The sequence below is a fragment of the Pseudopipra pipra genome, chromosome 4 (genome assembly GCF_036250125.1).
Source record: "Pseudopipra pipra isolate bDixPip1 chromosome 4, bDixPip1.hap1, whole genome shotgun sequence".
NCBI classification, from domain to species: domain Eukaryota; kingdom Metazoa; phylum Chordata; class Aves; order Passeriformes; family Pipridae; genus Pseudopipra; species Pseudopipra pipra.
Genome location: NC_087552.1, coordinates 42,210,793 through 42,237,316, shown reverse-complemented (window position 1 = coordinate 42,237,316; position 26,524 = coordinate 42,210,793). Strand labels below are relative to the sequence as shown.

At 37.9% G+C, this 26,524-nt stretch overlaps 1 protein-coding gene across 41 annotated transcripts in view; it reads right to left on the bottom strand.

Moving 5' to 3' along the window:
* TENM3 (teneurin transmembrane protein 3) overlaps positions 1–26,524 on the bottom strand; it is a 1,314,794-nt gene that overhangs the window by 99,868 nt on the left and 1,188,402 nt on the right. For all 41 annotated transcript variants that reach the window (XM_064652558.1, XM_064652559.1, XM_064652557.1 and 38 more), the window contains one exon: positions 18,021–18,259. In XM_064652558.1, the coding sequence (XP_064508628.1) occupies positions 18,021–18,259 (239 nt within the window). The remainder of the gene's footprint in view (positions 1–18,020; positions 18,260–26,524) is intronic.

Here is a 26,524-nt window from a genome sequence, read left to right as displayed (position 1 = left end):
TATGAACTAGTTCTGAATTTCCAAAGGGAGACTGATGCAGGCAGACTGCAGTGGTGTATGTTTGTTTGATTTCCTCTGATCTAGAAAAGGATGAAGGCTTTCTTCCACCTTTGGGATGGGGATGTAAGAGTTCAATCCCCTCCTCTGTTTCTATTGTGTTCAGAGAAATAGTAGGTTTATTCCTTTCTATAATGAATTTGATATATGAAGCAAAATTAAAGCAAAAGCACATGAAGCAAAATACATTTCTCTATTTCCTGATGCTATTTTAATCCCAAATCTAATGTAAGACAGTTTCTTGATTTTTGGATTAAATATTGCCTGTCAAGTCTGGTTTATTCCCACTGAACTTGCATTTATTTGATGTCAGAGAATGACAATGAAGTCAAGAGACCCTTCCTAGAGTTACTAATTCTCAGTCTGCCAAATCTATGAAGCTGCCAACACTGGAATGACTTTCAATACTGGTATAACTTTGCTGCCAGCGAGGACTTGTCTGAGAATGCCAGATGCCTCTAACCAGAAGGCATGCAGATTGTGATGGCTGTGGTCATGGATCACAACTACTCAATCCAAATAACCCACAGGTGCAAGCATGGATGAATTCTCAGGGGATGAGAGAAAAGACAGGTTATCACAATTCCAAATGTGCCCACAAACCCTAACAAAAGCTCCTTTTACTTGTATCAAGACTGGGATGATTGTTCCCATTGTGGAACAGATGAACAGAAGAACAGATGATGACATCTGGGGCAAAGGAGTCCAGGAAGGCTGAATGTGCTTTAAAGAAGAAAATCTTCAAGGTGCAGGAGCAGGCTGTTCCCCTGTGCCAAAACATGAGCTGGTGGGGAAGAGGAAGGCCTGTATGAACAGAGAACTTTAGATGGAACTCAGTGTGAAAAAGAGGGTTTATCGTCTCTGGAAAAAAGTGCCAGCATCTCAGGAAGACTACAAGGATGTTCTGACACCGTGCAGGGAGAAAATTATAAGAGCCAAATCCCATCTAGAACTTAATCTGGCACTGCTGTAAAAGACGACAAAAACTGTTTTTACATACACTCAGCAAAGAAAAGGAGGGCCAAGGAGAACCTCCATCCTTTGTTGGATAAACATAGTGACAAAAGATGAGGAAAAGGCTGAGGTGATTAATGCCTTCTTTTCTCAGTCATTAATAACAAGTCCAGCTGTCATCAAGGTATCCAGCCCCCAGAGCTGGAAGACAGAGAAACAGAGCAGAATGAAGCTCCCAGAATCCAAGGGGAAATGGTCAGTCACCTGCTATGCAACTTAGACACACACCAAGTCCATAGGGCTCAATGGGAAGAGGACTGAGGGAGATGACAGAGGAGCTCTCCAAGCCACCTTTAATAATTTACCATCAGTCCTGGTAAATCAGAGAGGTCCCAGGTGACTGGAAGCTAGCAAATGTGATGCCCGTCTACAAGAGGGGTCAAAAACAGGACCCAGGGAACTACAGGCCTGTCAGTCTGACCTCAGTGCTGGGAAGGTCATGGAGTAGATCATCTTGAGTACCATCATGGAACATGTACAGGACAACCAGGGGATCAGGCCCTGACAGCATGGGTTTAGGAAAGGCAGGTCCTGCTTGACCAACCCAATCTCCTTCTAGGACAAAGTGACCCGCTTAGTGGATGAGGAAAAGGCTGTGGATGTTATCTACTGCGACTTTAGTAAAGCCTTTGTCACCATTTTCCACAGCATTCTCCTGGAGAAACTGGCTTTCCCAAGGTATGGGCGGGGGTACTCTTTGCTGGGTTAAAAACTGACTGGATGGCCAGGCCCAGAGAATGGTGGTGAATGGAATAACATCGAGCTGGTGGTCAGTCATGGCTGAGGGGAAACGTTCTTGCTCTCTACAACTACCTGAAAACAGGTTGTAGTGAGGTGGGTATCAGTTTCATCTCCCAGGTAACAATTAACAGGCTGAGAGCAAATGGCCTCAAATTATGTCAGGAGAGGTTTAGATTAGGTATTAGGAAAAATTTTTTCATGGCAAGCGTTGTAAAGCATTGGAACAAGTTGTCCAGAGTAGTGGAGTCACCATCCCCAAAAGTGTTCAATAAACTTTTGGACATGACTCTTGAGGACACTGTTTAATTGTAAACATGGTGGTGGTGCTGGGTTGATAGCTGGATTTGATCTTAAAGGTCTTTTCCATCTTTAACTGTTCTATGATTCTAGGATCTTCTTCCTAGTCTGCTGTTTCAGTCCCTGTATCTATTCTGCAAAGTAATCTCTATGTACCAAGAGATCTTCATTTGCTGAAGCTATAACAGCATTTGGGACTGAGTTGTTTAAGGTGGTACTTGTACTGCTACTGGACAAATTATCTGCCTGACCAGCCTTTAGAATGTGGTGACAGTTTAAATGGTGAGGAGTCCATTCTCTCTAACAGAGTGAGAAGAAGAGGTATCAGAGACAGGGAAGCTCCCTAGGATCTGGGCTGCTCTTGGCATGAACACAGCACCGGTGTCTGTGTCTGGGAGGTGCTGGTGGATATGGCTAAATTGACCAGAACAGATTTTAAACATAAAAGCAGTAACAAATTAATAGCTGGGCTTTTGCCCCCTGCAGTCCCCCACCACTTCCATGCCAAATGGACTGTGATATTCAAAAATTCAGAGCTCAGATTAAAGGAGCACATTTATACCTACAATAGCCCTGATGCTAACATAAACATGCTATCATTTGTTGCAGGCTATTGGGCAATCTTACCACCTGTCACCACAGAGTTCACTGAAGGGTTTCTGAACCATGTTAAACTGCTTTTTCAAGCTTGGTTGATCTTGTCTTTCACTGTGTAATTGAGGTCTAGTTATTTTGGTTTGTAACCAGTCTACAAAACCTTCGTGTCCACTCAATAATTAAAATAGCAACTAAGAATACATTTCACAGCAAACACTTGAAAAAAATATGACCAGTTTACACTGTGTAAAACATTTTGTAATAATCTGCTTCAGGAAGAAGTTGCAGGCTATCAGGCTTTTTCATTCTTTCATCATTGCCATCCCATTTATTGTGCATGCTCCTTTCTCAAGCTAGTATTTCTGTGCATTATGCATTCCCTTTACTAGGAACTTGTTCTTGAGCAAACACACTGTATTATCACTTCAAACCCCTCTCCATTTCTTTAGCATCCAAAATGAAATCAGTCTCTATTAGTAGATAGTAAGAGAAATGGATAATTTATGTAACTATGTGGCAGAACTGGAACTGTGAGAGCTGACAACTACCTGCTGCATTTGACTGGGGAGTGCCTTCCCTTTGTTGCCTTGCTCACTATCTCAAAGTTCTCTTCTGCCAAAGTTATGATAGGCATAAAAAAGAATTGTAACAGAAAACCAATTTATGTAGCTGTTTCTCTGTTTAGCAAGAACTGGACTTGTCTGAATTTTTTTCCCCCTTCTTGTACGCTTGGTTAACAGTGATAAGAGGATACAGACAGATAGTTAATAAAGAAAATAGACAGGTGTTAGAATGATCCAGTATCCAGGATGTAGCTCTGAACGGAAAACAAAGTTTGGACTCAGATGTGAATACACACACTATGATGGGGTTTATGATTGCTATCAGAAAGGAAGAATATTTTTTCTTTGTATAAAAGGGTAGCAATATAAAGCAAAAGCCAGAGAAACATTGTTCTGGTCAAAATTCAAGGATGTTTCTACTGTAACTCACCAGGATCAGCCCCATTTTTTTCTAAAGTACTATAAATGACAAATAGGTTCACATGAAAAACAAAGGGCACAGCAAACACACTGTGAGCTGTGCAGGCGAAAGCTTAACAGATGCAGATGATAAGGATGCACAAACAAAACCATACACATACAAGCAGAGGCTTTATTCACAGAAGTAGTCCCACAGTAAGTGGAGGGGGTAGCCCTCTGAAGTACCAGTCACAAGTGCCAGCAATTCAACAGCTTCCATTCTGCATCTGGTAAACTTGCTTTTTAAGGAAAGAATTCTAAAGGTGACACAGGGTGTTTCAGGGGAAGAAGAGTTCACATGTGGGAGGATTCTTTTAAGTAGAAAGAAGAAGAAACAGAGTTGCCTGAATTGGGAAACGTGCTTCCAGTGTTGCTTTTCTTAGAATAACAACAGATGAAAAATTAACACTAGAAAGCAGAAAAAACCCAATACTGGCTATCCCTAACAGCAAGCATCTCCCCAAGACCTCTGAAGATAATGCCTATGGTGTATGTTCTACAAACATAAAGAACTCAATGCAGTGGGGAAAGTTGGCAAGAGGAACTGAATGATGTTGGCGATCCTCCTCCCCTTCTCCCATGTGTTCTACGAGGTATGGTAATCAAGTCTTATTATTAATGAAGCTGTGCTTGAAGATGAGCTCCTTGGTAAGATATTGAACTCATCTTCCAGGACTGCCACTGCTACATACTTCTGGGTGCTGGTGATTTCAAACCATAATTTATAAAATTGCTTCCCTAGAATTAATAGAATAATATATATGCACACTTGCATACAAGGCAAAGTGAATATAACTTATATTTAAAGCAAGGCAAAAAGATTATAATTTAAACTAAGCAAATTGCAATTATTGCTCAATCTTGTTGAAGGATTATCTTCTAGTTCATCTCCCTGCTGGCAATACATTTTAAAATGAAATATTTGAACACTGAAGTGGTTTTTAAAATTATCTTCCATATATTTTTCTTGAAGCCATAATTAGAATCTAAACCTATTTTATTCTGAAGGACCTGAAGTGGACCACAAGACGTGCAAATGAACTGTCAGTGATTTGCATTCATTTGCTTTTTTCTCAGATAATAGGATACCTTGGATGTTGCTGCAGATCAAACAGTGAATTAAAAATAGTTAATTAAAATTTTAAATAAAGTGAATTAAAAGTTACAAAGACAGGTTCTTTATTTATTACTGTTTTTCTCAAATCAATGAAAAGCCTGTTATTTTTAAATTTAAAATAACTTTCAAGTACATGCTTTTGAGCATCTTCAAAAAATCAGTCATCAGCAGCATCATATAAAAGTTGCTGAACATATACTCTGAATGTAAAACATTTTAGTATAGCATTATATGAAAAACTTAGCAATACCTATCAAGATCAATACAGTAACTGAAAAAGTGTGGTCTTTTCCCTTTTATCCTGAACAGTTGAATGGGTCTATTGATTTTACTATTTCATCTGCAAAAAAAATCCAACCTTTCTAGTCTACTTCTCATTTTCTCTTGAAACCTTTTAACAAAGAATTTGCAAAATACATCACAAAAATTTGCCTAGAAAAAGATATATCAACTACCTACTATGGATAAACTTACTCTCTTTGACCGCTAATCAAAGATGAGTACATGCCATTTTAAAGTATTGTTGCATTTGAACTGTTAAGAAATGTGTGGTGGTCTTGGAGTAAATATTTTTACTACATTCACCCAAAAATGGAACATTTATTCCTCTGAAAACTTGTACAGCTATATGTCTCATTTCAGTTGTCAAGCCTGGTGGCTTGTTATGTAACAACGGTCTAATTCTGTCAACTACATTATGTGAAGCACATTCAAAGCTTAAGGGAGAATCCAGATTTCTTAAAACAGAAACAAAGATCATTATTCAGTAGCCTCTTATTTAAGTAAGATGTATCTGTTATGTCTTGTTTCAGATTTGTCCATTTATTCTGATGAACAGCCAATCTACCCCATTTTGTAATAGTCTTCAGTGTTACCTAAATAGTCTTTAGTATTATCCTGGGCTTTCTCCTGAATATAGCTTATTTTTTTTCAGCTAATGTTGTTTACAGACTAACAAGATGGTGAAAAATCATTACAGGTGAAGAGATGATGGGGAAGTGCAAATTAGATTGCTGACTCTTTTGAGACAAGGGCTGTTCTGTCTCTTTTAGTTCACACAAAAGCATGAAAACATTCTGTAAATGTTGGGTTTCTATCTAATAAAGTCATAATAAATGATTTTGTTTTCAAGTATTGTGGGGGAGAAAAAAATGCCCCTGATTTACACTTCTCAAGACTGGGGTAAGACTGCAGGCTAATAACTTTTCTGTATTCCTTCAGGCATTTTCTTACCTTACTCCTTCTCAATCTTTGACTCCTTCTTTTCCATCCTTAAACTTACTTTCTGGAAAACAGCTGAGGCTCAGGTTTGTCCTTATCTATTTTAGTTTTTTCCCACAAGACTCCAACAAGAAGTCTTGCTTCATCCTTTAGATCACAGCCTTCATAACACAAGAGTGTTAAGAAACACAACGACAGTGTCATGTCTCGAAATTTGCTGGAAACACCTTTCTTAGGCAAGAGCATTGATGAATCATCCAACCATTTTTACAGTTCAAAAACCTTATTTATTACAAAAGAACCAAACACCCCAAACCCAACAAAAAACCTCACAAATCTCTTAGGGATATAATAATAATTAAGTGGCACTATATGATCATGCATAACCTATTTGCATGTTGATGGCACAGAGAAGTGCAGTCTGATGAAAAGATTTATGAACCAAAGGAGAAAGAAAACAGGAGCCAATTAATGCAATGTTCAAAGGACGCACTGAGCTGGGATTTTATAGTATATAGCGAAACACTTGTGTTGCATATTTCCATCTCATGACTGGCTAAAAAAGATCAAAGCTTTTTTATTCCATATTAAGAATGACAGAATATTACCGTAAACATGCAATAAGGAGAAATGTAATAAGCTTTAATAGAAGATGATAATAAGGTTTGATAAGAACTTTTGGAATGTCACCAAATCTGAAATGTAAGATGAAAGCATCTGCATGTAGAGATTGTAGTGTGTTATTTGGAACCCCACGGAGCTAAACTGTGATTAGAACTCCATATTTTTCCATAAATTAGCTTTTGTTTTGAATTTCCTGCTGAGATCATATGCAAGTTGATTGAACGTGCAAGTCAATATATAGGTTTCCTAATCCTTTGCTGTTTTTTAGGCTTCATGATCTCACAATTACAGCAGTCCACTTGTAGATCAAAGGTACATGACTGATGCCAAAAGAAAATAGCCTACAACCTCTTTACAAAACTTCTTCATGGTGATTTAGACCTATCCATGACAATTACCACTCACCTACCTGAACTGCGCAAATATATATATATCTGCATAAACCAACCATTCCATGCAGGTCAACTTGCAAACCCACAGAATTTTCACTTAAATTTGGACACTTAAAGATCTCACTTAAAGAATGGGCATGCTGAGTTCACCATCAAAGAGGCCTTTTTACACAACTCTACCTTACCCCAACACCTCCAGTGTAAACTTGTAAGCCATTAGGTACCTGCATAAGCAAATATCTTGTGTAAATCCTTGGTTCAAAACCCCAAGCTCAGTGACAGCAGTCATGCTCTTACTGAAACCTCTCCACCACCCTAGGGACTGGCTCCTAGATGGAGCATCCTTTATTATATTGTCACTAATATGTTTTATGTGCATTGGAATAACACGCTATATTTCTCCACTAAAGTGAAATGTGGTTTTTATGAAACTACTCCTGTGAGCAAAGTTATACAGTAGGTACATGAGAAATACTATCAATAAAAAGCAAACAGAAAAAATAATTTACCATATATGATTTATGAAAGGAAACTATGACATAAAGACAACCTTACTGTTAATTGTTTGTAAAGTCAGTGATCACTTGCAAGCCAGTTTGTAAGCAACTCTGTATTTTGTAACAGTTATGTAAGCCTTGGGAAAAACAAGTTAGGATTAGAGTTTCACATTAATTTTTTTCCCCCTTTAAAGTTAAATCAGCTACAACACTGAACTGTAAAATCTTACAAGTGATATTAAGAATAGCCAATCTTAGCTCTAAAGTCACCTATAAAATTCATGAAGAAAACCAACTACTCCTTTTACTGTGTGAAAATACACTGGATCAGTAATAAGGATGTGTTTTAAAGTTATCCTCTACTTTTGGCTATAGCTGAATTGAAATAAGAGAGATGTGGAGTGACTCAAATGAGGACCCACTGTCCAGCAAAAATACCTCAGTAAAAAGCGGTTTGAGACTTGCCATTTCAAAGATGAAAGAGAAGGCTAAACAACAGATGACACTTTCAAAAGTGAAGATAAATTTATTGTCCCCAGTTATTGTGTAACACCTTGTGAACCCATAAAATCAGTGGTTAGCAACAGGTTAACTCTATGCAGCTGGGTATTGTTTTAATTTTCAACAATTATTATTGAAATAAAAACACTACTGTTCCTGTACCATAGTAAGGGTAACTTAAAAGTATTATTAAATTAAAAAAAACAGAGGAAACATACCTATTTCTATACTTAAAGGTTTCTATAGCTAGCTAATTTTTAAAGTGGCTGATATTAATTTATGACACCTAACCCCCTCCTATATTACTGTTTCTACAGAGTTAGTAAAAGACATGCATTTGTGTGACCCTATTTCATCAAATATTGTCAAAACCATTCTGGTTTTGTTTGACTGGTTTTATTATTGAGGAAAATTAAGCATTTCAAATGCAAATATCCACACCATCCAAAGAGTTGCAGCCCACTTCTTCCTGGATTGCGGAACTACCAATGCTGTCATAGGTGACAATTCCTAAGAGACAGTGGGTCTGGGGTTTTTTTTGTGAATGAAGTTATCTGAAATGGCATCAATTTGAAAATGAAGTATCTCATATCTAAAGATTCTTGTCTACTTCAGAGGACATCTAACTTTCATCCATAATTAATTTCTGCAGTGGGGTAATTACACCCATATAAAAACCATGTTCTTCTGATCTCAGTCATAAGTGTAATGCTATTGCTTAAAGCAGGGTTGGACACATGTACTAGACCTTTTCATTCTAGAGTCCTTGTGTATGGAGAGGTTTACCAAAATCTCACTTAAATCAGAAATTTTTAACAGCATGAATTTTTTTAAGCATTCAAAAAGAGACCAAGCAGTTTTCTTCACAAAAAAAGATCCAAGAAAAGATTTCAATTTACAGAAAAGATGCAATTTATAAAAGATGTAATTGATACACAAAGATACCAGCTTTAACACATGTATTATAATTCAAATATCACAGCAGACAGCACATCTCTAAGAGCTGGCTTCTTTCTTCACAGGCATGAGTTAGAAATGAATTGAAACTACCAGCAAAGAAGAGAAGACTAATCCTATGTCCACAACAACTTGAGTAATCACCCAAATAATTTAATCTCTGCTTTGCAAAACCTCTTAAACATAAGTATACACTTAAAGTGTTACATATGTTTACATACTACTAAAATATAGTACATGTTTACCTGGACAGATAAAATAGAAACAACATCTCTAAACTACTCTACGCTTGCTATTTATCAAAAAATGGTGCTTTTTACCTGAATTTCTCATTAGACTGAAAAATTGCTACTATTTGGGAGTCTGTGAGAAGACTATAGGATGAGTGCAGAAGGACACACATCTGTACATAACCCGCTTGCAAGAGATTTCAGTATTCCTGAAAACAGCATCCAGATTTTGAAAAAAACACATCATACTGCATCACAATATGATGGCAGAATTGAAATGTGGGACCTATGGACAATGACATCCTCATGTCATCTTGCAGTTTATTACTACACCTGTTATATTGACAAAATTAATGAGTTTCAATTTGCTCCAGCAGACAAGAGTGGAAGGGTGACAGGACTATTGCCAAAAACCTTGTGATAATACTTACTTAGAATATAAGTCTTCTTTGGAGCAGAGGTGGGTATGCTCCTTGACAGATTAACTTTTTAAATCCCTTGAAATCTTGTCAAGTCTTTTCTAACCTCCTGACTGTCAATTACATGTTCCTACATTCTTCTGTGTGAAGATTATCTTTCTCAATGAACGCTTTACTCTCAGTGCCAGCAACAATAATAGCAAGTGACTTCCACAACACCAATCAAGAATTAATACTGTGAACTCCTGAAACAGTAATATTACGCTTTGCACTTAATCTGAAGCACAGTTACAAGATTTTTGCTTTAAAAACATCAACCAAAGGCATTATCCACAACGGTATTCTTGCAAATATATTTAATGTTTATGCTTCAAGACATAGATGTTCAATATGTTTAGATTTTGTACTATTTCAATAGTACAAAAAAACACTTTCAGTCCAATAAGGTGGTCAACATAAGAAATTATGTTACTGTTTATAATATATTTCCCCACCAAGGAGGCCCAATGAGCTAATCATCAATGCTGTAAACGTTATGTGAAACTCATACAGCTATCTAAAAGTCATAGCTATGAGATACCAAGGAAAATAATGTGAACTCATGTTAGACAGAGCTGAAAGTCTCTGTAATGCAGAAAGTCATGGAAGTTCTAGCTGTAATATTAAGTCTCATGTTGAAGCATAAAAACAGTGAACAGTGATGTGTATCTGAATACTGCCATTTACCAAGCACATGTCAGAAATGACTGAGAGGAACTGATATTAGTAAGGCAATGGCTACCATATATCAATTATCCAGCTTTTATAGTTCTGTATTTTAAGATTATGAAGTATTGAAATAGAAGTAAGACATTGGTACTTCAGACCTCAAGGACTATTCTAAGGTCCATTTGTTGTTTTACATTCACCGTGTATCCGACCATACATTGAAGGCCCAAATAAAGGGACTACACACCCTTTGGTCCTGACTCGTTGTTAGACCACACATCTGCTCTTCTGTCAGGAAAGAGCAACATGTGGCACTGATGTCTAAAACAACAAGCAAGCAGATTTTGACAGGTGCAGAGCAGAGCCACACGTGCTGGGGAAGCAGAGCCCTACACATGGCATTGCCATCAGAAGCAGCCAGCTTCTGGCTGCCCATGACACTTAGAGCTATGCGAGACCTGGAAATGTCCATTCTGGACAGAAGCACGACACCACTTTGTACCTAATCCACAGCTTCTTACTTCGACAATAGGTCACTTCCAACTCCTACTAAGCTTTAACTTGGAAAAAAAAAAGGATGGCAAGGAACGCTGCTGCAGCCTCCAAATGCACTAGAGACACGTGGAGCCTTCCCTAAAAGCCCCATGGATTGGTAAAATGAGAAGTAGTCTACATTCTGCAAGGAGTCATGTACTTTCTACAGTGCTGGAGACACTGGCTGCCTTCACAACTTCAGATACAGGCACACAGTGAACAAGAACGTGAGACATCAATGTGGTTCTGCAAAGTGCTTGGTGCAATCAGACAAGGCTAAGTAGCTGTGCTTAGATAACTGGCATGCTTTCTCAAAAAGGTTTACATAAGTCAAGTCTCCTTGTTGTAGTTTTCCCTTGCATGGTATAGTTCGAATATACTGTGATATGTAGATTTTGTAAACTGTAAAATCTCAGCACTTTCTTCAAATGATGGCAACAGGCCAAAAGGAATGACAAAATATTTGTTTTGTTTTTTCTTTTTTTTAAGAATCAGATATATAAATGTATTAGTTTACCTCATGTCTCTAATGTGTTGGAAAAAGACATGGGATGAGAACATAAACCTGGCTAGCTGTAAAAATCTGCCACACATCTGCAGACGGGGAACATATTTCCAACCCACACACCTCAGTTGAGCTCTAGGCACAGTAAACATCCCAGCACAACCAAGCAACATAGACAGAAATGGGAAGAGAATGCAGAAAACCAAAAGTTCTTGATGAAACTCTCAGTGACAATAACATTACAATACTCAAAATTAAATGCATGTCAAAGAGAAAAACAGTTTCTATAAACACATAATGAAAGTAAAAGTGATTATTGGCAACTAAACCATACTCTCCCTCATGCCTGTTAATTACAATACCTATGTTGAGTATTGTAATAAAAATTCCATTTAAATGGCATTATTAATTAAGTTGTTTTCCTTATTCCTGTCAGTACCTGAGCTTTACAAATAGCAGAATAATGTTAACTTGGCATTGTAATCAAAAAGAAATATTATATTGGTCTTTATTGATAAAATAAAATAGATTCCTTTTGATTACAGGTATATTTACTCATTGCTTTAGACACAAAATTCAGTTCTATAATTGCCATGGTTGCAAATCCATTAGTTTTGGGGAGGGTGGTTTTGCTCTACTATGACTTCTGCCACTGAACCACTGAACAGGGAAGGCATCTGGTCCTCCACAATATGGAAGAGATGTGAATGCCAGCAAGCTGTCATACTAAATCCTGAGTAATATGGGAGAACCACAGACAACAAACTTGGAAAGTGCACTGAAGACATGGAAAGTTAACCTCAGTCTACACTTTAATAATTTTTAATGATTACTTAAAACTCGCCTGAGGGATAGTTAATTGACTCTCAGCTGTAATTTTCACACTTTTCATCCTTCTGTGTCAATCTCCTCAAATGATGAAACTTGTTTGGTGCTTTTCCTGGCCACCTCCTTCTCTTCTTTCTACCTTAAAACCTCTTAAGTTACTCTGTTGTTACTCTCGGGAAGTTTTTGAGATAACTCTCAAGACAGTTGTCCATTATTAGAAATATATTAGCATATAAATTTTCAGCTTACTTTTAATATCTTGAGATGATGATAAAGCAGCAACATTTTTAGATGGACAAAAAGTATGAGTGCACAATACAATAACTACAGAATAAGCACAATATAGCTATTTTATACAATCTGGAAAATACAAATTATCTGTAATTACCAAACATGGCTTTCTAGTCTAGTATCTCTTTTCCATTCAAATTTCATTTGCAATTTGCATTATGATTGTATGTTCATCTCTATGTCATAGCAGAACATAAGTTTTTCCACTGCTTCTCATAGACTGAAATATAAACTAAAATACGTGTTTTCCCAGAAGATATTTCACCTGTTAAGTCTAAATGTTAGCTTTCTTTTCTGTCCAAAATCGATTTGAGTAAATAGTAAAAAAATAGTGATAAAAAAATGATAAAGAAAGAAGCAGTGATAAAAGTAGTTCTGCAGCCTTTTTAATTAAATAAATTCCTTTTTTTTTTTTTAACCTACAGAAGAGATGTCCTCCTGCTATCACTGATGTAAATATTTGCTTTATCACAAAGGATAGCTGGCTGGTGTATATTTTTGTTCTGACCACTGACTGCACAGCTAAGGCTAACAAAATTATTAGTCCTAATTATCAATTGTTACACAACAAGTAAAACGCTCAACAGATCTGGAAGTATGACAGATTGTTGTGAAGAAGTCAGGACAGCAGAGACCTGACTAAATAGCTCAGGTCTTACTGTGTATACAAAGAATGTTTTATGTTCATGCAAATCTATTTAGTAGACGTAAGACAAAATTCATGACAGGTGAACGCAATCTTTCAGCGTACAACTCTTCAAGCTTAGCTGAGTGAATCTGGTACTGTGCAATGCCAGCACTGACTGAGGAAAACTGTTAGCCTCTTCGGCTCCGTGTACAGCGACAATGGCAGTAATTTCTTGCATTGATTTAGACAACTTCAAGACAGTGCCATTGGCACTGGAGAATCAATTGCCAGAGCAATTCCTGGGAAAGAAAGAGGAGTCCTGATGTCTCCAAATTCTCATTAATCCTGTTGTTGAATCCTTACTACAGAAGAAATAATTAGTACAGTACAAATCAGTTTGTTAATACAGCTGGTCAGAGTCTATGCTATGCAACAACACATTGGAAAAAATTCCTTCTGACTGCTTAGTTCCCCATAATTACACAATGGATTTTCTGTTAGGAAAAAAACACAAGAACAACAAGCTCCTCCCTTTAGTAAAACCAAAAGTCGACAGAGAAGATCCCAGAAAGTAGAACTGAAGGATGGAAGTTACTTACATATGAAATTTTCACTTAGGAGGTGCTCTACAAAACTTTCCCTTCATTCATTCACTGCAAAAGATGGATGCTGAAGGAGGCAGTAAGCCATAGGGAGACAAAGGACAAAGTTCTGTTTTGTCTCACACTATGTACAGCTGGACTCTATTTCTGTCTCTCACAGGGACTTCCTGTACCAAGTTGGGTGAAACTATTAATGTCAAACTAAAGGCAACTTCATACTTCTTACTCTTTCATGGTTTAAATTTAATATGCTCTTCCTAGTCTTTCAAAGAAGAAAAAAGATCTTAAAATTTTCATGTTGGAAAAAAAATGGTTTTCTTCTTCCTTGGTTGTAAATCCCATTACAGACAGGACTTGAGCAAATCAGAAGCTTGAAGAAATTCCAGTGTAAACTTGATCCCAAAACAAGACAGTTTATGTTCTTTATTCCCCATTTTTAAACCTCATTATTTCAGGGAGCTTTTCTTTGAATCCTTTGCTTTATACTAGAGCTATTTTTTAATTCCACTCTTCTATATGTTGCTGCACTATATTTTGGTTCAACACTTGCATGTTTCTGTTGCTTAACTTCTTTCCCAACCATTTAACAGTACATGAAGCCTCTAAACAAAGGACCAATATTTTCCACAACTCACTTCTATTTCCCTAACAATTAGTACAGCTAATTGACAGGAATACTAAAATATTTTGTGGATCACAGAATGGTTGAGAGAGATCATGAGGGCTAGAAAAGCAAGAATATAAGGAAGGGTTGGAAAAGAGACTCTCCTTTACACTGAAATAACATTTTCAATTCCTTGTGATCTCCAAGACTGCATTAAGTGGCTTTACAGTGTAGTGTTTGCTCTGGTCCCTATCCGTGCTGACACCCCCTGCTCTCACCTCATCTTTGCAGACTTTGTAAACGTAGGAGTCTTTCCTGTCAGAATGATGGAAGAAGTGCAAGACACACCAGACTCCCAATGCAGCTCCTTCCTCTGGCTGGGCTAATTGACGGAGCAGTAATTGACTGAGCAGTTCTGCAAAGGCAGACATGAAGTCTAGCAAACTGTCTCTTCTGCCTTATGTTGCCTGAGCAGAGGCAGTGGGATCTCAAGTTACTTTCTTTACCCCATACTCACTGCAACTAAAATAAGCCTGGGCATGACACGCTCGTCTCTCTGCATTTCTGAGAAGGGCCTGGTTACACCACCATTCACTGGATGAGTGGTCCTATTAGTTCTTCAGTCTGCAGCTGCCACAGTCACACAATGGACATCAGCCACACTATGTTCCTTATCAATGTGTACTGGCATATTTTGCAGCAATCATGCTGCAAAATGGCTGTTTTTCCCAGCTCTTGACAATGACACTTCATACTGAATTCCTTCTTTCATGCTAATGCTATAAGGACGTAACATTTTCATGCTTCTGGCAATGTGTCTTTATGAAGTTCAAAACATGTCTCAAACTGGCTTTACAAATGTGACATGCCATCTCAGCTGCTGTAAACCTCAGCAGATGTGCCAGACCACTGTGTTGGAGACAAGTCATGGGATGCTAGAGGTCACACAATACTGCAGTCCTTCCCATTTTTTTATGTTATGACCAATTTCCTACTCAGACATTTCCCTTTCACACCTACATTATAGAACATGTCTCCTATGACCACAGGCTGGATGAGCTGGGGTTCTTCAGCCTCGACAAGAGAAGGTTCTAGGGAGACCTTACAGCAGCCTTCAGTACCTAAAGGGGGCCTGAAAGAGACCTGGAGAGGGATTTTTCACAAAAGTGGGTAGCAATGGGACAAAGAGGAATTGCTTTAAACTGAAAGAGGGTAAGGTTAGTTTAGATATTAGGAAGAAATTTTTTACTGTGAGAGTGGTCAGACAATGCAACAGGTTGCCCAGAGCAGTTGTGGAAGCCTCATCTCTGGAAGTGTTCAAGGTTGGGTTGGATGGCGCTTTGAGCAACCTGGTCTAGTGGAAGGTGTCCCTGTCCATGGCAGGGGATTTGGAACTAGATGATCTTTAGGTCTGTTTCAAACCAAACCATTCTACGATCCTATGAAATAGTTAATCAAGACAAAGGACTGCTTCTATCTTACATTAATGATTTCTACTGATTTACACTTGGATGGCCTATTAAATGGAGAATATTTCTGATATTACATCTGCAGAGATGTGAAAACCACATACATGAATGAGTGCAATCCATTTGTGATTTTATGGACCCAAAGTTCTCTAGAGAGCATTCCTGAGTGCCGAATTTTATATTTAGACTGCTGAGTTAGCTGAAATATGTGTAATATCACCAGTAGGCAGAGAGCTCCCTATTGACTATGGGCAGAGGAAGGCCCTTGTGCATTGTTTATTTCAGCTAGAATATGAGCTGGCATGGGCCCATGAAGTGAAATGTTGTACAGCTATATTTGTTTTTTGGGTTTTTTTACAGGGTATGTGAATAAATGATGTGTGGAGCTGAAAGCTCTCACTCACTGGGAAAGCTTGGCTCTTTTTTCTGAATACATGAATAGAGGTGCATTAGACATGCTTATATTTCTTAATGTGCCTCTGGGAGAAATAAGCTGGTACAGCTATCTTCCTGTGCCCCTCAGAGTCATAAGTAATCCGGCTCTTTCAGGCTAGCAAAGTGTAGAGCTCAGCTCAGAATCAGGTCTCCAGTATTTTACTATATGTATGGCTCTTTTTCCTGGCTCTTGACAGTGATACTTCATGCTGAATTCCTTCTTTTGTATTTATGTATTTATTTAGTAGCAGATGTTACTTCTGATGACTTATGAGGCAGTATTACAGAGACTGAGCACAATTACTGTGTTTTATAAATGGGATTATTTCAATCTCACTTCAAAAAAGATCCAGTGTCAAAGCTTAACTCTAAACCACACCTTTAAACTCCTGTGCATATTCACACAAAATAACCACAAATCCAGTGATTGAAGGGGGCTCAACAGCAGTGGCAAGCCCTACATTTCCACACGTGCCTTTTGCTCTTTGGGGCTGGCAGCTGAGGTGGAAAAGGTGCTCAGGGGGCTCTGCTTTGCTGAGGCAGAGAGCAATTTCTCCAGCTACTCAGCAACCCAGTTTCTTGCATTGTTCACAAGAGTTCCAACCCAGTAAGAACTACTTCAAAGGCTTTATACAGCTTAAGCTGTGTCTTGCATTGAAAAGCTTATTTCAACAAAGGCAATGAAGATTAAAGATCTTAAGGCCTTCTAGGCTTTATTATTAATTTACACTGATTTTAGGAAGAGGGAGGGAAAGAGAGATTGACTCTCCTCTTTCTGTTTTCTTTCCTTGACTCCTTAAGACTCTGAACTTGTGTGTAACCAATAACAAAACCCAGACCCCTGCACTTATATTTTGTAACTGTGGTGACTTAAAATTAATAAATCTAATTAATCTAATTAATAAATCAGTTACATTAAAGTCTTTGAAGACCATTTACAGACTCAGAGATGAAAAAATCTGTAATCTGGACAAAGCCACAGAGGAAGCTATGAGTGCAAAATGATCCTGTTCTGTTCCCTTATTAAACTCAATGACATCTTCTCATTGAAAACACTGACCCCATTAACTGCCCAGAACTCAAATTATACAGTATTTGTAGTGAACATTTATGAAAATAATTAAAGAGATGAAGAAATAAAGGAAACCTAAAATAAAAATTGGGAAATGGAATTTAACAAACAAATAGAGAAAAGTGACAGTAATTAAAAATAAACAACCCACAAGAGAGGAAGAAGTCTACATCTTCACTGCACGTTATCCTTTTGGACTATTATTTTTCCTATCTTGCAATCAAGTATCTGTATTAGACTTTTGCTCTAGCTCTATACACAAATGTATGTAATGATGAAATAAGTGATCGTTAGCATTCTTAAACATTTTGATATGTCAAGCAAAATGAAAGGAGAAGAGTTCTATAGATATGTTGCAAGTTATACTCACATAATGGAATTTTTACAGCCTATATTTTACACATACTTTTATAAGAACTTAACACCACATAGTTTAATGGGAGTTCAAATACTTCTTTGAACTTAATTCACTGACCATCAAGCTACAGAATGTATTAAAATTTTCTAATTCCTCTAAACAATTGGTACTTTTCATTAAACCCTTGTGGCTTTTAGTGTTACCAAAGACTTTGCTAGTTAAAGGTTAGTATGTCACAGTGCATATACAGTACATCAGACACCACTGTTCATACTGACAATTATAAAAAATGGGACTCACCTATAAAGTAGGACAGCAGTATTGCCAGCAGCACTGAGACCCCTACAGCACACAGTGCAGTACATTTCCAGCTACAGTACTTCGAAGACTTCTTGAATTTAAAAGCACTTCTGGATAGAGTGTTCCTAGGTAGTGGCCGAGTAGGAGGGGAATAAACAGAGCCGGATGCCATTGTGTACCCTGGTGTTGCAGTACTGAACAGCGGTGTGGTCCCTGTTCCTGTTTTGAATAGGAAATGCCTGTGAAAGAAAGAGTATATTGTAAAGTATAAAAGTAAATAAAGCTGGGGCACAGGCAATCACACGTCTTTTGTTTAATGTTGTCTATTTTTCACAACATCCGATCTACAAAGGGTCATAGAAGCAATAACTTGTCACGACACTCACACATAAAGAGACACTTTCCTTTAAAGTAAAGACCAAAGCCCCCAAACATTAGTAATACACTGGTATCCAGACAGGAAACAGAACTACCCAAAATACAGTGTAGTAGGGAGGAAGTCTCTCATAGTTTATCTAACAAGTAGGGACAGGCTTTCTGCTGCTATTTATTTGTGTTGGCTTCTGCTACAAACTACAGGGAACTCCATTAAAATGTCAATAATGAGCAATGTGACTACAGTCCACACTACTTATCACAGCTTTCCTGAGTTAAGTACAAGGAAAACAGCAATCTTTCAGTTACAAACTTTTGGCAACTTTGTCAAAAATAGTCAGTTAAAAGATTTTTTTTGGTATGTGTCCTAAATAATCAGTTCAGTAATTCACATCTACTCACACATAATCTTACCATAAAAAAATCTGATTATGGATACAGCAGCTAGTGACAACCTAGGAGAAGCACTCTAAAGAAATATACTTGGTAAGTGCTCAAGAGGAACCACAGCCAGCAACAGATACAAAAAGCAAAAGCTAAAGTTAAGACACACTGTGAGTTAGCAGTAAACTTTTTTTTTCAATTAAAATTTCCAAAGAAAATACTACTCCCTGAGCCTCTCTACGGTAGAATCCTTTAATTTTAGTTCATGCAAGCATAATTATTTTGAAAGAGCCTCTAAGCATGGCATATACTACCTGGAGTTTTTCTCCTCATGCGCGTACACAACTCTACAAACAACAAAAACTCAAAGAAAGATCTTTGCACCAGGGGTTTTTCCACCAATTTGTTATGCTGGCAACTCTGTAGCATATGGCTTGGCCTTACCTAATTACACATGGCAATACATTATAGCTAAAAATGGTAAGAAAGCACACTGCGGAGACTTTTGAACTTACCAACCCCCCCAGGTGAACAGAACTAGAGTGGTTTGCATTTTTTAATAGGTAAGAGATGCTCATGAATTGCTGATACCCAGGTCCTCCCGAAGCTAAGTGCATGCCTACACTGTGTTTGCCTATTGCATGTAACCTATACAATCGTGGGTCAGAGGATCTAGCACCAAATGAGCCAGTTGTGGAGGGGAAAAACCTTAGTATGTACACTGTGTGGCACTGTGGACTGCTTCTTAGCTGATGGGACTTTCATTCTCTGGGACCCATCCTTGGATCTTTGCATAGCAACAGACCAATTTACACAGATGTAGCAGATTTTTCAGAAATACACTGTAAAGACATGAAAAATTCATTTGCTCCACTGCAGCATGTGAAAAATACCAGCAGTTGATAAGATTTGTTGTTTGCAGATGACTTTTCTATGGAAGGTTAACAGGTGAACTAGAACATCATGGCATAGGCCCTCTCCTTGAAAATATTTGCATTACAAACGTGATTCCATGAAACACATTACATAGGTTATTTCATTCTGAACAATATTAAACCTGTTGGCAGTAACAACAAAAGGATATGCACTAGATCTACTGATGCACAAGAGCACATCCCAGATTTTTTTGGCTTCTGAATTCTGAGGATTACCACCAATTTCAAAAGACAAAGACCTGGTGGTTTAAATTCTTCCTAAGAAGGTATTTCATTAAAAGTTGTGACATTTGCTATGTACCAAACACCAAAATAATAATAATGAGTCCTATGTTAAAAATGTTTTACACCTTACAAAAGCATTACTTTGGTTTTGCAGATTCACAGAATCATGTAAATTCATTAAGTCCTGATAAAGTGTTTTATCCACTTGATCTTTATTGTTCTTTCATTTCTGGCTACATATGGTAAATGCTATTTTCAGGTATATTTCACAAAATATGTCTATACAGATCTCAAGAAAATGCCAAACACAAAGGTAGCTGTTTCCCTTTCCATGTGCAATGTGTACTGTTTTGGGGACAGAAGGAAAGCCATAGAGTAGGTATAATAATACTCCTCCTAAACATCCGCTTCCATGTTAAAAATAAGAAGCTGCCTGACCAACCTGCAATTTTCACATCCTTCTGTTGCACTGGTAGACTCAACAGACTAAAAATGGAAACTGGCATAATAAGAGCACTAGAATGGAACTCCATATGCTTTAGCCCTTAACAAAATAATGCAACAAACAGTCTGCCACTGATATTTTCCTTTTGTTTTTTTTTTTTTTTCTCTGAGAAAGTGAGAGCTGAAACATTTGCTTTGGTGGAGCACAACATACTGTAATCCATATTCTCAAAGCCTTTGAGGAGTTAGTTCCATAGATAAACTCAGGAGATGAGAGCGGTGGTGTGAACCATCATAGCTCTGACAGTTCATCTCTGGCATCGAAAGAGAATTGTAACTTTTACATGTGAATCACAGAATCGCTTAGGTCGGAAATGACCCTCAAGATCAACGAGTCCAACCACTAACCCTGCACTGCCAAGCCCACCACTAAACCATGCTCCTAAGTGCCACATGTAGATGTCTTCTAAATACCTTCAGGGATGATAGATGACTGAATCACTTCCCTGGGCAGACTGTTCTGCTGCTTTACAACTCTTTCAGGGGAGAAATTTTTCCTAATATCTTATCTAAAGCTCCCCTGGTGCCACTTGAAGCCACTTCTTCTTGTCCTGTGGCTTGTTACTCTTGAGAACGACTGACCCCCACCTTGCTACAACCTCCTTTCAGGTAGTTGTAGAGAGCGATAAGATCCCTCAAAGACTAGTCCAGCCTAAACAACCCCAGCTACCTCAGCTGCTCCTTGCAAGACTTTTGCTGCAGACGCTTCACCAGCTTCGTTACCTTTCTCTGGACTTGCTCCCGTACCTCCATGTCTTTCTTTTAGTGAGGGGCCCAGAACTGAACACAGGATCCGAGGTGCGGCCTCACCAGTGCTGAGTACACGGGGGCAATCAGTGCCCCAGTCCTGCCGCTATTTCTGATACAAGCCAGGATGCCATTGGCCTTCTTGGGCCCCTGGGCACACTGGTGGCTGACGTTCAGCTGCTGTCGACCAGCACCCCCAGGTCCCTTTCTGCCAGGCAGCTTTCCAGGCACTGTTCTCCCAGTCTGTAGTGCTGCATGGCATTGTAGTGACCCGAGTGCAGAACCCAGCACTTGGCCTTGTTGAACCGCATACCACTGGCCTCGGCCCATCAATCCAGCCTGTCCAGATTCCCCTGTGGAACTTTCCTACCCTCCAGCAGATAAACTCTACCACCCCAGTTGGTGTTTCTGCAAACTTGCTGAGGGTGCACTTGATCTCATCAATAAACCGCTGATAAAGATGGCTGAGAAAGAAATTAAACAGGACTGGTCCCAATACTGAGCCACCGGGAACACCACTCGTGACTGGCCACTAGCTGGATATAACTCCATTCACCACTCTCTCGGCCTGGCCATTCAGCCAGTTTCCTACCCAGTGCACCTGTCCATGCTGTGATGGACAGTTTCTCCAGGAGAATGCTGTGGGAATTCAGCAGTAGGAATTCAGCACTGTGTAGTCTTAGGCAGCACACAGCACAGCTCCTCACTTTAAGCTATTCTCTTTTGATTTGATTCCCATGAATACAATGCCAGAGTGGTTGCACTGTCCGGCTCGAGGGAAAAATAATGACAGAAAAGCCAGTCTGGCATCTTCTATTGGGTCAAGAAAATTTGTTTGGCTCTCTCTATTTCTAATGTGTGCAGTTACTAACAAAGTTGTCAGAGACTCTCCTGCTACATTAACTCTGAGTGATAAGTATTTAAAGTGCAACGCTATCAGACTTGCACATCTTGTCTGCCTCACTGAGCCATGCCAAACTGTTCCTATGAGACGTTTAGAAGGATATGGTATCTGACAACAAATCCAGGCTGCTTCCAGATAGTGCTGAAACTCTTATGCTCTTGAATTATAATCCATCCACAAATGATTTTAATTATCTAAATATCCATATATCTTGTCATTTCAAGCCATGGAACTCAAATAATTTCTAAAGCCTAAACTGTTTGCACTACTTGACCAGGTACTGACTTATGGGCAATTACATTATATTTCATCTTACAGGGAGCTTATAGTGTCTGGAATAGTGTATCTTCCATTCAAAATTGATCACATAACATGAACTTGCTAGATCTTCATGTAAGCAGCACTTTAAATATTTTATTAAGCTATGGAGTACAAAAATGCAGTGAATCATGCTAGTATTTTACAAGACAACACAGTTCTGTTTTTATTAAATAATTCAACTTTTAAAGCAATTAATATTCTACTTTTATATTTATTCAATATATATTTCTGTCTGCTTATTCAATAGATGTTGCTAATAAAAGGTGCAGTTAATCTTAACATTTTAGTGGGGGGAGTATTTAGTACCTAACAAATCTGAACTACAGATTGAGAGCAAAATACAAAGTTATGTTATAAAACAGTCCTTGGATGCAAAGAGAGCTTGGAAGTCCCCTTATTTCACAAATGGAAGGCATTTTATTTAAGTTCCTGTCCTTACAAGAAAGGACAGAAATACGGCATCAAAAACCTCAAAGGTGTCAGCTCAGAAAACAAGCATATGAATAAGAGTAAAATAATCATGCTTTTAATTTAACTCAGTGCTGGTGTTTAACCAAGAGCTGGTGTGCACTGGCTGACATGCAGATGGCTTCTTCCTTCTCAGGCTTGCATGGGGTGGGGTTCACATCAAATCAGATTTTCTTTATGCTGCCACATCCTCTGTGGAAAATAAAACTGAAGCACTCTCTACTAAATTCAGTAAATGGGAAAACAGAAGGGATAAAAAAAGTGATAAAAACCATCCATGAGTCTGGCAGAAAGACTAAGTTAACTGAAAACTCTATCTTTAGAGAAATGGAGATAGATTATCAAAATATTTAAGGACAGTAAGACTCAGCCCAGAAGCCCAAACACTTTTGATATAAGATAGCCGTGTGTCCAGCAACAGAAATGTGATTTAAAATAACTTTCTTTACTAAAGGATCTATGACAAGAACTTTTGACCGCAGTTTAGAAGAAAATGGATACTATGCATCAATGAATGCAATATTACATAAACACATCTGGAAGGCCCTAAACTCCAGACTGCCAGAAGCTGAGATATTATATAAATAAACTATGACCAAGCATAAAGGAGTATTATGCATTATTTTATAAATAGACTGGTCTCAATTTGTATAGAGTTACTGCATAATTTTAACGTTCCTAATATAATTTTTACATTAGATACATGACTTCTTTTTTTTAGCTTATGCTGAAATTGCTTCACCTTGCAAAAGATTAATTTCTCCAGTTTTGGGCATCATATATATAGAATGCTTTGCATATACTTGAAAGACATGTGAAAGAGCCTACCTTACCATTTCAAGCAACTTTCTTGGCAGTATATTAGTTCTGTTTTAAATTATTTCTTACAGTACCATCCTGCCAATAGAGTGCTGAAGTCCACAGCAAGTATGCCACAATGTATTAAGTCACACAGGACTTCTACAAAATTTGTACTAAATATGGATTTAGTGAATAAGGTCCAGTAAAATTCTACTGAACTTCTCAAAGTATGTCAAAATATAGTTTATCACCCTGTCAGTGAGATTTAAAGGTAGCAATTGTTATTTTGTGCAGCATTATTATTTAGTTGACAACTGCTGTCATAGAATAAAGGTCAATATTGCTAGGCCTTATGGATATACAATAACAAAACACTCCTCATCTTAAGAGCTATAATACCACTGATCCAGAATAAAATTATATTTAGAATATATGCTTTTAAAAACCTAAATCTCTCCGTCCTAAATCTTTGAACCTTGTGTATTTTTGTATACTAACAGCACCTGAAAAATCTGAAGGAGGACAAATCTATCAGTTTGCTCATGTTTCTGAATAGAGCTTCCACCAAGACCCACTATGACAGATGTCATAGTGCCACAGCAGTACAGGCTTGCTTGCAGCACTGTTTCCTGTACTGTCCTAAATGCAATCTGTTTGGTCAGTTCCATGATGGTGTTAAAGATATGTGGCTCATCAGATCTTTACAGCCCACTACTAGAAGACAACTGAGGGAGAACAGCTGTAACACTCAGAAGACAGCACTACAAAAGGCACACATTAGAAATTATCTATGACCTAGACTTCAGAAGGAGGTCTCTGTCTGAAAAACAGTGTAAGGGGTAGGATTCCCCCAAGCATAATGCAGTACAATGAGCAAGTTACTCCATTCCAAAAATTGTGGAGAAAGAGAACATCTTATTTGATAGAGAGCAGTTACAGGTACAAAATCTGTGTACAGATACAGATAACTGTAACCAAAAAATCACAAACAGGAATTACTGCAGTAGGGTAGATCACTAGGAACAACACCCTATCTGAAAGTGGCCAGTTCAAAGGTGGGGGTGAATGCCTTCCAGTCTACTTATTCACTAACAGCTCACTCTTTCTCTAAACAGTCCAAAACTCATGCTCTCACTAATGTTCTGTGGCATTTTGTTCTGTAGGCTAAACACGTACTGTATCAAAATATATCTCCCTCTATCAATTTCAATTTAAATTCAACTGATCACTCCCTTGTTCTTGTATAATGAATATGTACTGTTTGCACTGCAATACACAAAAACAATTTTTTATAATACTACTGTTTGATTCACTTTATTTTTAGGGTAAAACATACAAAAGCATTAAGAAGTAATTGCCTAAAGCAAAAAAGCAAAACTCAGGCTTTTTATGGGTCAGCAAAGGCAACTGTGGAGTTGAGGAAAGCTATTTTCAGATACCTGTTGTTTCAGTGCAGAATAAAACAGAAGTGACATTTGGAAGCTGACGGAATAGAAAGTGACTTGAGGAGAGGTGAAAAGGAAAGAAAAACTACCCCTAATATTTTTTGCATTTGTTTCTTTTACCCTTAGGTATCAAAGGACCCCCAAATATTTAGATACATCTGTAATTGTCTAAAAATTTCTTTCATGTAAGTAACAAGTCCGTTATATTTGACTCATCTGTTCTCCTTGCGACTTGAGAAAAACCCTGGACACAACAGCAATTACCAACAGGAGACCATTGCTGGCTCAAAACATCACTGTACTTTACATGACTGGTCCAGCTAAGGTAATACCATTCTCTGTAATCACAAATTAAATACTTTACGAAATGAGCACACCAATTTTTACAATGTGGAGCACAGGCTAATCTTCCCCCCAAAAACCAACTCAAATCTGACAGTATCTAACTCTATTAAAAAATATTTATTTGTCTCCAAGGTGTGCTGAATCTGTGGATATTATTACATGAATTAAGACACCTGTAAGCAAGTGCAGGTAAAGTGTCGTATGCATTCTGCTAAGGTCCTCAGTCTGTTAGCCTGGATTCACTCCAAGGCACAAATGGTAGTATCTACAGCTTAGGCACCTAGAATTAGGAACACATCAATTGCATTCTCCTAAGCCTCCAGAGGTGGAAGAAACTTTTATCAAATCCACTTTGAGTGAATGCAAGTTAAGAGAAATGTAAATTTTAGTGATTTTATGTTTTGGTGACACATTTAGGTCTCAGGACCAATACTTCAGGAGACATGACTTCTCTGCTCAGAATTCAATAGTACTCCTAATGACCTGGGTTTGACATTTAATATAATGAATGGTATTGTTGAATTTCTGGGAATAAAAACTGTAACTATTATGTTTTGTAATGAACACGACTGTGATAATTGCTCACCTAAATTAAAAATAAACCACCAGGTTTTGCCCTAAAATGGTACCAATTCACAATGCACCTATCTGGAGACAGAAGCAATCTAATTCTGCTTTTCAAAAGCATTAAGGCACCTTCTACAAAAGTCTGGAAGCACCATGAGGCCAATGTAAGCAAATAAGACATAAGAGTAGCTGCATCTGTATCTTTCTGTTTTTCTGATGCTTCAAATGGGCATAGGTAATAGAATAGATAGAATAGACAGGTTTGGAAGCTCTCATTCTCTACCTCAAAGATTTCACCACTGACACATACAGAAATAGGGCATGTCTATCTTTTTGCCATTTCCATACAAAGAAATCAATTAATCTTAAGAAAGTTACTTAAAGAGAGGATGGATATATCCAGCTGCAGTTATTTTAGTTTGCTCCAACTTCTCTCATTAAAGCTTTTGTATTAATCTCTCCCTGACTTTCATTAATGCAAAA